The 16,991-nt window shown below is 44.5% G+C and overlaps 1 protein-coding gene across 5 annotated transcripts in view; it reads right to left on the bottom strand.

Moving 5' to 3' along the window:
* PTBP3 (polypyrimidine tract binding protein 3) overlaps positions 1–16,991 on the bottom strand; it is a 683,480-nt gene that overhangs the window by 340,191 nt on the left and 326,298 nt on the right. For all 5 annotated transcript variants that reach the window (XM_085641272.1, XM_085641268.1, XM_085641270.1 and 2 more), the window contains one exon: positions 2,049–2,195. In XM_085641272.1, coding sequence (XP_085497398.1) covers positions 2,049–2,195 — 147 coding nt within the window. The remainder of the gene's footprint in view (positions 1–2,048; positions 2,196–16,991) is intronic.

Raw genomic sequence — 16,991 nt, 5'->3', positions numbered from 1 at the left:
GGCAAGAGAATCTCCAAGAACCTTTGAATCACTGAAGACCTGACTGCTCAACTATCAGGCTAAAAGGTCAGTTCCAGCACAAACCGATTTCCAGGCAGTACACTCTACCAGAAGTGTTGGCCCATATTTCGGATCAGCAGCCCAAACCAGCTGAATTATCTTGAAACCTTAGCAAACTGTTGTGCTATTCTCATCTAGCACCTAGAAATACACAAGTATTTACACCAGATAGTCTGGAAAGTAAACCCTGCAGTAACATTAAAGACATGGGCCCCCTCCAAAGTGGGTACGACTAAGTTTTGGGTCCATACGTAAACTTCGTATTACATCTGTGTCTTATCTTGGTAACCATAGCAGCAGTAGGCATGTTGGTTTATCTCTGCTGAGTTTTATTTCAACTGTTCTACTCTTCTATGAATGTACTATAGACATTTCATTTTAAAGTTTGAGATTTCGCTAAATAATGTTCTCTGGATGGATATTTTTCTTTACTCAATGTCATAACTTTAGGGTTTTCTTGTATCCAAGCCCAAACCACTCCTAAGAGTAAAATTAATAAATCGGAAATCCTGCATTTGTAAAGCGCTAACTAATCACCCCTAAGGGTCTCAAGGCACTGGGGGCCATCTGGGAGATTAAGTGAGCTACTGCCCAGATTCATATGGGGCTGAGCTGTCGCCGGTGATCGAACCGTGATGAGCCCCGCCCTCCGGAGTGAGCTGCGCCACGCCACTGCGCCACACCTCTGTCCCACACCTCTCCCCAGAGTGATCCTGTACTGCTAGATCACAGCTACCGCCAGAACATACAGAACAGTCAGTCAATCAAGACCTTGGTAATATAGGCAAGGGAAAAATTAAGAAAAGTTGGGGGAAGAGTAAGACTATTTACAAGGGAGGACAAAAATAAGAAAAATTAGGGGACAGAAAAGGTTACATCTCAAAAACACTCATACGCAGAGAATCTCCCAGACAAACCCACCGACCTACAACACTAAACAAAATGTAAAATAAACCCGACACAAACAGTAACCTATGCAATTCAGAAATCCCAACCATGTTCTGACACACCTGCTCTCTCGCACCACAGACTCGTTAACCCTCCCTCCAGAGCAAACGTATACTAATCAAGATAACGAAACCTGAGAAACAGACACAACAGCTCTTAACTTCCCAACATATCAATTGGACTTTAGCGTTGGTTAAGATCACCACCCCTCTGCAAACATATTCATCTCAGACTCCGGAAATTGTGTGTGGCACTGAGACATGGGCTTTATTCCAAGATTTCTGGGATTTCAGTATGAATAATTTTATAAAAAAGAAAAAACTGAATTTTGGTTTTAGACTTGCCAAAAACTTCATAACCGATTTATCCCTTTATCGTTTAAAGCTGGGTTATTTTTTATTTCTTTTTTTAAAGAAAGAGGTATACCTTGTTCCTAGAACTGAGGTACGTATGTTTGTATTGTTCTTTACACACTTTTAAACCTAGCTGAGACACTACAGAGAAAAAGAAATCCTGGATCACAAACAGTAGGAATTCATACCTATGGATCTGAAGGAACGGCATTTGTACAACATTCTGAGTCAAACAGTTGCATTTGGGCAAAGTTTTAAATGCGGTTTTTATTTATTATATAACATTTTTATTGCGCGGTACTCAAATGCTACGAGATTGCACAATGAAAAGGTATTCTAGTGTCTTCAGATAGCAGATAATACACCATACATAGAATCAAAATGTCTCCTCTTCTAGGAGTCTAGGAGTCTCTAGTATATTCTGAATGTGTGCATTTATGTTGTGTTTTGATGTTTATTGTATTCTTTGATGCGCCTAGAAGAAGGACAAACTAGCATTTCGTTTGAGCATTACAAATCTTAAAAATACATCAGACTCCTGAGTTTTCAAGACGCCCTATGTGGAAAACGCTTGACTTAACCCTTACATTTTATTTTGTGATTTAACATTAACGTCTACAGTACATAAAAAGAGGGATTCTGCTAAAGTGATGGGCATTTAAAAATACACTGTGCAAGAGTACTTACAGCCTGATTGGGCAAATTGTCCGTCTTGAGTTCCCTGTGATTGGAATACTGAATGTAGACGGGCTGGCTTCGGAGCTGAGGAGTGACGGGCGTGTAGTAGTTCACCATGGTAACAGCAGCTTCTTCCGAAGCCATTTCTAAGAAAGCCTGCAGACAAAAACATGAAAAACAGGGTAATTTTAAAAGCCCACCCTTTAGTAATGCAGCGAGGAATTGTTTGTGTGCAAGACCACCCCCATTGCAATTATCTATTAGGTGGGTGGAAACAACGACATCCGTAAGCAATTTGCTTGTCATTCCCACAAAGACTATTCTAGAGGACTGATGTATTCATAAACAGCATTTGTATTCCAACATTTTCATATCCTCGCGTTGACAGTGCTGTGGGAAACAAGCAAGACAAAGGCAAACCTGAAAGGGTAACTATTGGGAGCCAAAAACAGGCTCAATAGATGTGGACAGGTTACCTGGTTTCCTGGGTTCAAAGAGGTAACGCAGGTACTTCACAATCGTGATGCCCTTTGGCCAGAAAGGGAACATTGCAACAGCCATGCCGATCGATAAAGGTGGTTCACATTCAATAATGCTATAATGAACTTCAGACCTCTTATGTGCATGCGATAACCGTTTATTCCTTACGGTTTCCCACAGTATGACCACAGCCCTGATACCAATGGAGTTGGATCAACAGGGACAAAACATTTTGCCTGAATCACAAAGGTCTTTAATGATGATGCACCGATTATTATTTCTGCTTATGCAGAAATTGTACACTTTTCTCTCTGGCTGTCATGGCAATATCTTGGACTTCGGCTAGTCTAACACGGTTTCGTATAGCTTGTTCACAAAAGAGGAGTAGGTCATCTCGGAAAAAACTAACATCTTGCTGCCGGAGCAATCCGAAAAATAACCTTAAATACTCATAGGCACTAAACGGCGTGACAAAAGTAGTGGGACAGAGATATTCCTCTGAAAGACCAAAATGGTGGGTGGTTTGCATTAGGCCTGGGCGGTAAATTCCGTTCCGTTCGCGGAATTTGCGGAATTTGGGTAATTTCGCGTTCCGCGGAGAATGCGAAATTGGCCAAAAATCTGCGTTCCGCGACTTCGCAAAATATTTTGCTTGTTCGCGTTCTCAATATGCGTGTTCGCGAGATATTTCACCCCGAGCACGCAAACAGCGATTGCGAACAGGAAAAAAGTATCGCGAACAAGCAATTCTGCGTGTTCGCGGAATTTCTGCGTGTTAGCGGAGATTTTTTACCGTTTCGCGGAGATTTGCGTAACGCGATTACGCGAATTCCGCCCACCCCTAGTTTGCATATTACAATGATAACAAGATATTTGGCTTTCCTGAAGGCCATTAGCATTTCAAGAATTCTGGGTAAACTATGGAAAATTGTCATATAAGCAGCAGTAATTAAGACAATCCATTTGAAAGGATATGTTGCACTTTAAGTGCAAATAGGGGTGCGTTTATAAGTGCAGGGCGGTTGTGCATCCGCACGTGCAAGAAGAGGGGTTAGTATGTGCGAGTGTTCTGTGTCAGAGCTTTGTGTGGGGTGTTACTATGTGGTGCAGGGGTGTGCGCCCTTGGGAATGCATTTATGAGTGAGCGAGTGCAAGGGAGGTAAGCCTGTGTGAGTGCAGGCGTAGGGCTATGTGGAGACCGAATGCAAGCGGAGAGGTGTGCCTGTGTGAGTGCACAGTGTGCCTGCATGAGGGGAGATCTAGGGGAACTTTGAATGCAGGTTAAACCCTGTGTGTGCCTGTTAGGGGTTAGCGGTGGGCCTGTGCGATTGTAGGGGGAGAAAAGGGTGTATAAATGCAGAGTAAGATCTGTCTGCATGGTTCAGGGTTTTTGTCTGCATGGTTACAGGATGAGTGGTGTGCACGTGTGAACATAGAAATGGGGGGAGAGGTCTGCCTTTGTGGATATACCATGTGAGGTGTATACGTGCAGGGTGAGGTGTGCGCCTAAGGGTGGCAGTTGTGCTTGGGTGAATATATGTTTAACAGTGTATTAAGGTTAACAGTGTATTAAGGTTAGCAGTGTGCCCTTCAGTGCACGGTGAGGCGCGAGTTCAAGCGCAGGGGAACGGGTGTACAGCCAGACCAACAGGGATTACCAAACGCGTGGATTGCACGTGCTTCCTGGTTCTTTCCACCATCTCGTCCATGTGCTGCTTCCCCCTTACATATGCATACTATTGTGTAGATTTACCACCCCCAGCTAGCCCGTTGATTTTCCCACCCTTACTGCTCCTCAATGGCTTTAACCTCTTATTACCACCCCCCATGTCTCCTCTTGCCAGCTGCTGCCATTGGCTACTGCGCTCTTTTCCCTAACTGGACTTCCATGAGCCTTTTATTTAATTTTTTTTTATTGGCCCTCCAAGATAGGAGTCAACTATTGACAAAAGTAAATAAAGCAGCCCTCAACCAAACCGCCACATCATGATGTGTGCACACGCATGATTTGTGATGCATGCACGTACGTACATACACGAGGCATATGTACTCACATGTGGAGAATGTGTAAACACAGTATTTCTTTTGTTTTTACCAATGCGGTTTATTATCAGCAATCATCATTTTTTTTCTTTTTGGACAATGATAAACAGATTCGGCAAAAAGCAATGACAAAAACAAGACTGGATACATTTGCCAATGCTTGTTCTTTAATGACCTGTTTATTAGGTCTTGCCTGGCGTTAGCAGCGCGCATGCGCTGAGTTTGCCATGCGAGGGCCTTTTGGAATCAATACGGATTCCAAAGCGTGCATGCGGACGGACAGAAGATGTGCACGCGCGGCATGGGATTACACGTCACATCAGAGAGGTGCCGCCTCATTTACTGCCAAAGCGTGCACGCAGACGGACAGAATATGTGCACGCGCGGTGTTTCTGCACAACGGGCGCATGGCGCGCTTTCGCTTGTTTTGACGAGGCGTTCTTCTGGAAGGGTAATTATTGGCTTTTTGCTCGCCTATGTAAAACATTCTTCTTTTCTAAATGCGTTCTCTGCCACTTTGAGAAAGATATATTTTTTTCTTTTACATAAACAATGCTCACTGTCAATCACGTGGATTTCAGATTTCTTTCCTACGGTGACTGACAGCCTTTTTAGATTTACAAGTTGACAAGTTAAAGGTTTTGTGGTGTAATTGCACCCATCTCTCGTTCTGTGGCTTTCAATTTAAATGTCCTTTTAAAAAGGGAGATGCTCGCTCTCCTACCTGAAGAGTGGGGAGTAGCAGTTTTGGGGTGTAAGGGAATATCTCTTACATTAGCCTGAGGACCCATCTCAATTAAAACAAGCATTAAAAATGCAATAGGTCTCGCCTTTCATTAAATTAAAGCCATTTGCTTTGCTATACAATACCATTAGCAAAGCAAATGGTTTTAACTTAATCAAAGGCGAGACCTATTGCATATTTAATGCTTGTTAAGTATAGCGCTCGCTATCCTTTAAGCATATTAAGGAGAGTGAAACTCCACTGCCTAATAATGGATGGTTTAGAGGCTAGCAGTCACCAGAGTCTAATATGTGAATATCCTGCAGGCAACAGACTGGATCCAGAACCTTTTCCCCAGCAATAGCTTCCCAAGTGCCACCAGGAGGCGCTACACAACTCCAACTGCTTCCGTCCATCCCCCTGCGAAGTGAGGACATCCAACTATAGATACCACCAAATGGTGTGTTGGTGTCACTTTTCTATGTTTTCCGTGCCCTCAAGACACGAGGAGAGTAACCAAACAAGCTGTTATGCTTATGACAAAATGATAGGTGCATATTTACATACTTAAGAGATTTTAATATCCATGGCACTAACTCATCAGGGAAGGATGGAAGGAAGTGCAGAATCTGTGGAATGATCTAGTGGCTATCCAAAATATCATTAAAGAAAGTAAGCAACTTATTCTTCTGATTGATGCATCTTTCCACGGATTAAAATAAAAAATTGGAATGAGTTCCACAGCAATAACTTTCCAGAAGATAGGCTTGAGGAGTGGCAGCTTACCACGAAAATCATGCAACAGCTGTGAACAAGTAACCATTGTCAAGTGCCTGAGGCCTGAGATAGTAATGTTCAGCAAAGCTGTCCATAAAAGATCAAGTGGCAGCCATGACACTAGTGAGTGTGCATGTATGCTAGCTGGTGGATCTTTGTTGGCCAAGGCGTAAGAGTTTTATAGACAAGGACACTCAAAGTAAAATTGTACAACTAGTGAATGCAAAGGCAACAGAGGTGAGAGTCAACTTTGTTCTATACTGTGCCAGCAATAAAGTAAGATACAACACGGGAGGAAACCAGTACAACAGGCCTATTAGAAAATAGACCATTGGGGTGACCCAAACAAAGAAGGTAGATTAGGGCAACAAATGAGGGTGGACAAAGCAGCCAAATGTGCTTTTACTGGTTGCCAGGCATGCTGAGAAAAGCGCACAACACCGAAAAGGTGAGAGGAAAATGAAAGACGGGACTGGAAGAGGTTCAAACCCCCAGACTTACGCCAATCACAACATGTTAACCAGTGGCCCACAGACTGATTTTGACGCAAGTTTGAGAAGCCCTCTCGGTTCATGTAATGGTCTCTGGCTGTGCTGACAAGACTTGAATCGTGGATTGCCTTAAATGCCATTGTTGTTCTGATGCAGACCAAAGACCTTGAGCCACCATCTATCCCAGATGAGCACCCGACAGCACTTCATGGAGAGGTTTGCAACAACAACGGGTTTAGACTGCGGAGGGCTAAAAGGAAAGATCCATTATCAGGTTGGAGGTGTACATCCACCAGTGGAGGTCTGGGACATCAGTCGAAATTCTGCATCAAAGTGGAGGCTCCCTTGACGCTGAAGCCACTGCAGTCCACTGACAGGGGCTCATATGCACCAACAGGATGCACAAGGGAAGAGGTGTGGCGCAGCGGCCAGGGCGACTGACGCCGGACGCTGGGGATCACGGTTCGATCCCCGGCACCTGCAGCAGGTCAGCCCAGCACCATGTGACTCTGGGCAATAGCTTGCTTAATCAATTCAATTAAGCTTTATTCGGTGCAAATTAATGACCATAAAAGCACAATGGACAGACATAATAAGAAAAATACAAAGGGCAAGTTATAGTAAACATAACGATACATTAAGAATCACAATAAATAAATTAAAAACTGGTTAAAATACAGAGACATTTACACACTTTGTTAAAAACACAATTAAGCTCGCTTAATCTTTCCGATGGCCCCCAGCGCCGGGATGCCTACGGGTAGCCGTGCGCTTTACAAATACTGGATTTACATTTTACAACGCCATCAGGAGGAGGCCTGCAATACCAGATTGCGGTTTTCTTCAATAACATCAAAATATTATCCTGAAGAGCTGCAATTTCATAGGAAAGGGGAAAGCATTCATGTTCAAGTTCAGCTTTTTTGTGGGGATGGGGAGGTTCTTCTGGTCTTTGATGGAAAAGTGAAAGGGTCTCCCTCAAGCTGCCAGAACTGGCTCCAATAGCACTTCGCAGAATGACAACAAAGCCTCTAGAGCTGCTGAAGGCAGGTGCAGGATTTCGATCAAGTTAGACTTTCTTCAGCAGCAGGAAAGGATAATTCCAGTGATACAGCGGCTGTTCACACAATAGGCAAGTTAGGCCTATTGGGGCTGGGTCATGGCCAACAAATCTCAGGGCCTTATCAAGTAAGGGGCGCGGATCGACAAAGGCTTGGCTCGCCCCAAGGAACAGCCCTGCTCAGGTCAGGCTCCCTTCTGCTAACATCTAATCACGAAGCATCATGACCTGGAATGTTGCAGGGATAACTAAGGTTCTGCAAAGTACTTCTGCGATCATGCTCCTTGCAGGAGCTATCTAATCTGCGTTCAATAAAAGTGGACAACCACGTCCATTCCAATAAGAGACTATGTGGAATACTTTAATCCTGCAATCAAAGGCACTATATTCGGGAGACCTGTGGGGGGCATCTCCATATAAATCAAACATGTCTTGAAAGTCCACTTCACCGAGATAAAGCCGGGACCTTGAAAGGTCTTAATACAGGCGAGGATCCTCACGGGTCCTCTATCCTTTCTCTTAATCAACGTATAATACAACCCTCACAGGCCGGCCCCTAAGGACAAGCTTACTCAACTGATTGCTCAGATTGAGTCCTTGCTCACACAGTTTTCTTCCATGGAACCTATCATCCTCGGGGATCTCAACATGCATAAAATAGGAGAGGATGGACCGGAAAGTCATTCCGTTGGGAGCGCTGGAAGATTTAATGCCTTTATGCGGGCATACAACCTGGCCACCACGCACTCCCCATCTACAAAGTTTAAGCCATGGGTATCCCACGCACCCACTGACAACAACTATAGACTACATCCTATTAGGTGAGAGGCGACAAAAATACATGCTAAACTTCAAAGTGTTTCCACGGAGTGAAAGTGAGCACGTCGCCTTAACTCTGAACTTAACCACCACAGCGGACATCCGCTACACCCCCCGCTGCATCGGAGCTTCCCAGGGTGAACACCACAGGCTCCTTAGAAGGATTAAATGGGGGGCAAAGACAATCAATGAATTTGCATCATGGAAAACAACATGGGTCGGATGGCAGACCGGCCCGAATAATTGTGGTCATATAGGTGAATGGGACAAACTTGCATATGCATTGGCCACACTGTTGCGGGAGAACACCACATACAGCATCCCCAGATATCCAACGTACACACTGGATCAAGTTCCAGCGATAAAGCAATGCGCTAAACACTTAAAGGCCAAACGAAGGGCCTATCAAAAAACTAGGTCAGAGACCGCCATAAAGGAACTAGCCGCTAAAAACCATTCACAACAGGTTTGGAAGGCAAAACGTGAACTCAGAGGCAAGATGGCTGAAAATGTTTGACCTGTTGGGGCCGTGTAAATCCCAAGAAATCTGGCAATATCTAAACCATCTAATTCATGGGACCTCCAACAGACAGAATCCTCTTGACACAGCTACATGGGTAGCCCATGTTAAAAGACTGTATACCGATGACCCGAACGGCACTCTGCAGAACAGTGTCTCAACATCCGGGGAGAGACATGGAAACACCCTAGCAGAGCCTGCTGTTCCTCCTGCCGCTTCAACTCTCCCAAGCAAAGGAGAGGTTTGTTTAATTCTAAAAAAGATTCGACAGAACGGAGCCCCCAGTGGTCTACCAGGCTCCCTCTTTCGGGACAGTACAGACTTCTGGTCAGACACCTTGGCGCAATTATACACGGAAAGTAGGCTGCTGGGGGACGTCCCAGACTCTTGGAGGGGTTCGTTACTGCAACCAATATATAACAAGCATTGGCATAGCCAATAGGTCTCGCATTTGGGACCTTATAAGTGTTTAGCCAGGCAACAGGTGATGTTGTTGCACCAAGGATATTGTGCTGGATAACTAAACACTTATAAGGTCCCAAAGGCGAGACCTATTGGCTATGCCAATGCTTGTTTATCAAAAGTCTGGGAACACAGACTAATTGGACATTTGTTATCTGCCAAATGTATTTACATTTTTCTTCCAAATGGAAGTCAGCATGCAAGAAAGAAGGTGAAGAATAGCAGTAAAATGAGCAAGCGATGGGAATGAGTGACATATAAAACAAACCTAGACGACCCACGATGTGAAGTGATAAAGATAATAAGCCAATGGATACGAGGCGACACCCATGGGGGAAAAAAAAGTGCGTGCAAACGTCACAAGATGTGGACCTTACTAAAGCCTGGAACTTACTGAAAATAAAAAGAAAGAACTGCCAGTATCTTGCGAAATGACAATGTATTACGAACCCCTGAAACAAGGAGTTAAGCATTAAAAAACAGAAGCAGTAACAAAGTATGTCGAGTGAAAGTGATGAACAAAAAAAGCTGATACCTTATGCACAAGGTATGATAATGAACTGCCAGTATGTTGTGAAAAGATAGTTTGCTACGAACTCCTGAAAAAAGAAGTTAAGTGTTAAACAACCGAAGCAGTGACAGAATATGCAGAGTGAAAGTGATAAACAGAAGAAAGCCGATACCTTAAGCACGACCCACGATCTGGGTCACCTATAACGAAAATGATGAAATACACTAAGGGTCATAGCGTACTCCCAAAAGGTCTGCATCGGTACAACTAACCAGCATTGGCCGCGCGGCCGTGAAAGTGACGCAGCCGAGAAAGTGTAACGCAACACGCCCAACCTTTCAAGATGCCGCTTTGAGTAATACGAACATACGCTGCGAGAGAAGCACATGGCGCACATTGTTGGGATGCAGGCTCTCAGCGTGGAATGCTTTTAAGGACACACAGGCACACCTGCGACTCAGGCGGCTGAATGCGCGGAGGGGATATTGAAGGCATGCAATATTTCTGTTCCTTTTGTAAAGGAAAGACTCAATGAAAAAGTGAATAAGGGGAATCATTTATGCAAGTAAACACAGGCTTGCCGGCGACTCACGAAGGTTTTATGAGGATGGGTGTTCAAGGACCACAGTCGTAGCTTCAATTGTGGATGTGGAGCTGTGGTGGCTGCAGAGAGAACACGGAATCAATTAAAGAGCAAGACGACTTTGTCCTGCTTAGCAAAGATGAAGGATAGTATTACATGTTTTATCAAAACAATATCGCTTCCTTTGCTTTCCAAAGCTGTGCAATGTACGAGAGTGTATGCAATTATTTAGCCATGGTTTATTTTATTTTAAAGTATGAATGTCCTTAAACAGTGCACATTGGCTTTGCTAGATTTTTCTTCCACTATATTAGTATAGGGAAAACGTTTGTCCTGTGGTTTAAGGTCTGGCTGTAATATGTAAAGCAAGCATTGGCACAGTTAGTCTGGTTCCTATGGTAATAGTGAGAAACCTTGTTTGGGAACACGAGAAAGAGAAATAGAATGAAGGGAAGAACAAGAGATAAAGAACGAGAGACTGTCAGAGAGTAAAGGCCAGAACTAAGATAGCAAGATAAATACAGAACGCAAGAAGTAACGGAGGCCGACAAAGGGATGCAAGCAGGGACAAAAATAACAAGCATTGGCCGCGCAGCCGTGAAAGTGACGCGGCCGTGAAACTGATCGCGATCGGGCGCTGTTGCCGTCCCTTCTAGCGCGCAAAAGTGAAAGTAGCTGCAGCGTCACGTCTGGCGAGTGGTGTGCGATGTGCGCGCACCATGACGAGAGAGGAAAGCCAGATGGCGCCTCTGCTTGTCATTGTGAGCGTAACCGCATGCTCTATGCCACCTAAAAAGCTGTGGTCGGCTTTTTAAAGCCCACTAACTAAATGTCTCGCCAGAGCAGCACATGCGCTGGCTCAGGCGAGACCTAAAAAAGGGCCAAACACTGACCCTAGGAACTACCGAATGATCGCCCTGCTGGACATCGAGGGCAAGGCCTATGCAAGCTCACTTTTGGTGGAATTAGCGGACTGGGTCAAGACAGGTCTTCTGCCCTTTTATCAGACCGGGTATAGACCAGGGGGCTTAACCGTGGATAACATTGTTGTCATATCTAGCCCATCAAGCGGTGTCCCACTGCACCTAGCCACTTTTTGCCTGCTTCATCGATTACTCTGCAGCCTTCAACGATGTAGACCATTCCATCCTTTGGCAGAAACTGGTACATCAGTCCACCCTTATTACAAGTCATTAAATCACTATATTCGAGTACTTGGGTAAGGGTAAAACTTACCAGTCAGTCCGCTACAAAAAAAATTACCACGGACCGGGGGCTAAAGCAAGGATGTGTTCTGGCCACGATGCTCTTCAATCTGTGTACTGCGGATATGGGCTGGGTACTGCATGGAGCCTCTTTAGCCACGCCCAGGATCGGCCTCACAAAGATACAGCTGTTGCAGTATGCCGATGACCTGCTTCTCCTCGACCACACTAAAATAGGCCTTCAAAAAGCGCTAACGGCACATTCGGCATACAACGCTCAGAACAAGCTGGTCGCTAATTCAACCCAAAATAGTAATTTTTGGCCACTATCCGAAAAAAACAGGTGGCAAAGTGGCAGTTGGGTACGCTGACTCTGGACTGTGTCCTGTGTCCAATCCTACAATTACCTTGGGGTCTGGATCAGCGAATTGGGCCGCCCATGGGCACACCTCCACAAACTGCAGCAGAAGGGGAAAATGGTCACCTATGCACTTTGCAAATTATACGTGACTTTGGATAGCCCATCAACAATGGCCATACAAAGAGTCCTGAGGAACAAACTCTGACCGTCCCTCAATTACGCGCATCAGGCATTCCCAGGGAAATTAGCACAAGACCTGGAAAAAATACATTGCACCACCTACAAAAAGATATTCCGTTTACCATCTTGCTCCAGGAACACCTTAACTCATTTGGAATTTGACCTCAACCAACAATGGCTAGAAGAGCTGGTGACTCTCGAAATACTTCTTCACAGCGGCGACCCCAAAAACTATGAAGGCTGTTTTAAAATCTATTTTCCTACAATCCAGTAACCCATGGTCCGCCAGTCTTGCTTTAGCCAAAGAACTTCTGCAGCTTGCCACAGAGAATTGGGACCCTAGCTTAACCAACTATGCTACTATCAAGGCAACAATAACAAAGCAATCGCAGCTACGCTGTCGCACTTTGGACATGGAATCCCTGGCTGCAGGAGGCTTTCATGAGACCCAAAGTCTCCCACATACATGGTCCAGTCAGAAACCTCACCTTAGGCAGGCCGTGGGGAGGCAAGCCCTACACAGTATTTTAGATGCCAGATTACACCCCCTCCCTTTAAAAGAACTATATCCAACTGTGAACACAAGGGCATTAGGGAGTGCCGCTTCTGCAATTACAAACGAGAATCATTGACCCACATTCTATTCTGCTGTCCAGCCCCTCAGCCAGCTCACAGAATCTATCTTAGATCGATCCTCCTTCAATTGGGCACCCGTACAGCAAAAGAGATAGTCCAACAACTTTATACTTTGGATATTGTAAAGCACATGGCCAGCTTTGGGAAATGTGTTTACCACCCCCGCACGTTATTGAAGGGCAACTCTTCACACGCCGAGTGAGGCGTACCCTCTGGAGTTCTTTAGAAGGGAGGGCCTGGGTTGTGCATGCTTGGACAACACTGAACTTTATTTGCTTTGCCCATTAAAGTTTTTTCAAATCACGTTTTTTTTTTATAAACAAAAACAACTGGAGTTGTTAATCTTTCAAACAAATAGTTATTGTTTTATACTTCTAAAAGTGTTTTTCTTCCTTTTCTTTTTTTTAATAGGTTGCATTTTGTAATGGTTTTGATTAACCGCACAAATAAAGTAGTCATTCATTCACCATTCATTCACCAGCTGTTGACACAATGGAGGGTCCAAGGGACAAGAAATGTCGCTTTATGGAGAAGAATCAAGACGACTTGTGTTCAGTAGGTTTGTTCAGGAAAAAGCCAGAACCTGTATTTTTAGAAGGAAAGAAGGTACGTACCACCCTCCAAATAGTCTTCATACATGTTCTCAAAAACCACATTGGGTAAGTCCAAGGCATCGGAATCTGATCCAAAAAGTTCTATCTGGACACATCTGTGCCCAAGAGAGGAGCTGTGATAGACGTTCATCATCAAAATATGCACAAACTGGTTCCTCAATGTCTGCCGACTGGAAAGTGGAGGAGTCATCTTGACCCACTCCAAGGGTCACACAGAAAAAGGTCTTGTAGGCAGCACAAAAGCACGAGGGCCAGCACGGTAAAATGCAAGAGCTCTCTCGAAAGGAGCCCTACAGCCATAGGTTGTGGAGGTACGTATACTATGGCTGTATCGTCAAACCCACAGCAATGGACCCCACCCCTGAAGAGCGACCATGTGGTTTACAGGGCTGCCTGAAAATGTCCAACATGCTCTGTCTAAAAGATGCGACTGGGAAGGGTCGACAATTAGAGTCATGGACTCCAGATTTATCTTCTTCAGAACAAGAATGTTCTCTATTGACGAGAAAGATGCATGCATCGAACACTAAAGTCCCAGGAGCCAGACCATTTCCTTAAAGTAGCAGAGGACTGCTTCCTGTGGCATTGTTTGTCGGTTTTGTTACAGGAGGATCCTTTTCGGAACCACTTGGACAGGCAACTAACCTGAAGAAGGGAAGGGTAGGAAAAGAGACCGCTTTTTACTGTCTCTGCTTGCCCTTGACAAAAAAAGCTTGGTCCCCCGCTCTGTGATGGGTGCTGAATCCACTGAAGAATAACAACCATGGCCCCTTGGCCTGCAGCTAATAGATACCACTTAAAGATGTTGAGTGAATACAAAATGAACATCTTCTTGAGCCATCAACAAAGTTTAAACCCCCAGGCCCTAGAAGATGAAAAACGACCGTCCTAGTTGCTGTCAAATTAACAGAGGGTGATTTGCAGTGAAAAACTATTATAGCTCCAGGCCTTCATTCATGCAGGAAAAAAATAACAGGAAACCAAAATGAGCGCACCAGATCGTGTCATATATAGTCACAACCTGGGTGGATGGTGCAGCCACTAGTCTTGGGTGGAGCCACCAAGTGGCGCTGGAGAGCTATTGCACGGGAAAGGTTTTTCAGATCCAATCAGACACCTGGAGCATATTCAAAAGGTGAGGATCTGTAGGAAGATGTATCCACCAGAATCCAATCTTTGTAGAACACCTTAATGACCCCATCAATAATGTGACACTTTCTTACCAACTATCATTTCATGTGATTTAAACATTAGCTACAATCTGAATAAACATAATTAAAAACAAGATATCCAATTTACATGACATCTTCACCTCTGATCTATAAAAAAAAAGAAAATGATAGCCCTTCAGATCTTATTCTAGTGCCCACAAACCTCCTTGGAATAGGTATACCAATGCTTCTAGAATGAACTGATCAATTTACCATTAATTTGAAAATCTCTCCTTTGTCACTTCCACAAAATGGCAGGTCAAAACCATCAAACACAGCATAAAAAAAAACCAACTAATTAATCTTGTCATGCTATCATGCACTCGGACCCATCTCTCAAATGTGCTGCCAAACAGACAGCACAGATGCTTCTAGACTGGCATCATTAAGAAACCGGTTCTTCTAAAACAGACAGTTACAGAATCCGAAATCATCTGCACTCCTAGTTACACCAATAAACTGAAGAAAAGCATACATATTGCATTAAAGAGATAGATATATAAACACTAGATCCTCAACACATTGATCACTCATACAAGACCCACTGCTTCCTACCTCAAATCAAGTACATTTCAAATTCTATAACATTATATTCCACTACAAAACTCTACAAACCCTTTGCTCTTTCCACACTTTGGCACATTAGGATGAAACTGTTACAGGCCTTCCATCATCTCCAGGATGTAAACCCCACCAAAACACCCATCTGACTCTTCAATAGAAGGGCCCACAGACATCTCGTCACAACTGCCAATATCCAAGCTGGGTATTTTTCTCTTTGGGCACAAAATCACATACATTTAATCTTCCACGTATTCTTTATTAACCGAAGATGCTATTGCAGCCTATAAGTGATAAGAAATCTCTACACCATTACTTTCATGCTACCAAATGCCTCTTAAGCAAATAGGCCTCCCCTTCAGCTTTTTCAAAATCATGTCAAATCACCTTGCAGCATAAGTGTTAGAAATAGGACAGCCTCAAATCTATCCAGTCTGCAATACGTCTCTAAATGTCCTTTCCTATGAAACCTCATTGAAAAATTGGTAGTCTTACAACTGGATTTCCACAATGCCAACAAAAAATACTCCAAGCTCTTCTCAATCTGTACTCCGTTCAAATGACAGTATAGTACTACAACATTTGAGGTGATTCATAATACTCAAGAGTACTCAATAAGGTGGATGGTTGCCTTGTGGTTCCTTTATAACCTCGGTTGAGGTCAGAGCTTACCTTAAGACCATGAGTTACTACCTTCCATTTTGTCAACTCAGATGGCTATAGTTTGTCCTTCTCGTTCCTACCTTTCGCCCATTAAAGTGGTTTTTTGTGTGAATAGTTACCTCTTGTCTCACGTTGTGGACATTAATGTGATATCACAACACAGTCTTTAATCCTCTGGTGACTTATCCCTTAAACTTCTCTTGGACGTGCTGCTATAATGGATGGCAAGAACAAGTCAATTTCTCCTCCTCTGGGGGGGGGGGGGCTTGGGGGTGGCATCAGAGGGCCAGAGTGAAATATGGCTGCACAGTAGTGGGGCTGTTGCGTTGGGAGGCCACAATCTGCCAACATCTGTGCGCCAAAGCTTCCACAACAGGTCAGTAAGATTGACAACAAACCACATTGGATGAAGGTTGCCTGAGGCTAAACAGTGTCTGCAGCTATCCTGACGGTCGCCCGACTCTTGTGACAAGATGGCAACGTGTGGTGAAGACACCGAGTCAGCCAGAATCAGGCGGTACGATTATGCTTGGACTAGTGGCCATGTCACAAAATTGGTAAGCTGCAGAGGAAGTAGGGCTAACCGAATGCTGCAATGCCAACAGCTGGTGTATGCTGAACTGGCCTAGAGTGGCTAGGAACGGACGGCACAGTCCACTGGGGCCCCTTAGGGTTCTAACTGCTGGTGGGGGCTAACATAAATCTTTGATCTGGTGAGCCCTGCTGGCTTGCTCCCCCGTCCCATTCTGTGTTGGAGTGGCCGTGAGACCTAACTGGATTTGAGCTCCCACGCAGTGTGGATCTTTGGGCCGGAGAGCAGAGATTGCTCATCTGGAGTATGCCGGACGATCAAGAGCCTGTATGTTATGGTATACGAGTGTTTGCGGGGTTGCAAGGTGGAAGGAGGGTTTGTATTTAGACCGGGTAGATATATCCTCCTCTGAGATTGGGTTCAATACCTTCCAGGAGTTTTGTGGGGCTGTTGGTTTCAAAAACATCTTTTGATTTCCTGTGGAGTGATTGCTGATAGGGTAGTCATGGAGAGAGAAAG

Source organism: Triturus cristatus, chromosome 2_2, assembly GCF_964204655.1.
Source record: "Triturus cristatus chromosome 2_2, aTriCri1.1, whole genome shotgun sequence".
In the NCBI taxonomy this organism is placed as follows: Eukaryota; Metazoa; Chordata; class Amphibia; order Caudata; family Salamandridae; genus Triturus; species Triturus cristatus.
This window is presented reverse-complemented; position numbering and strand designations above follow the sequence as displayed.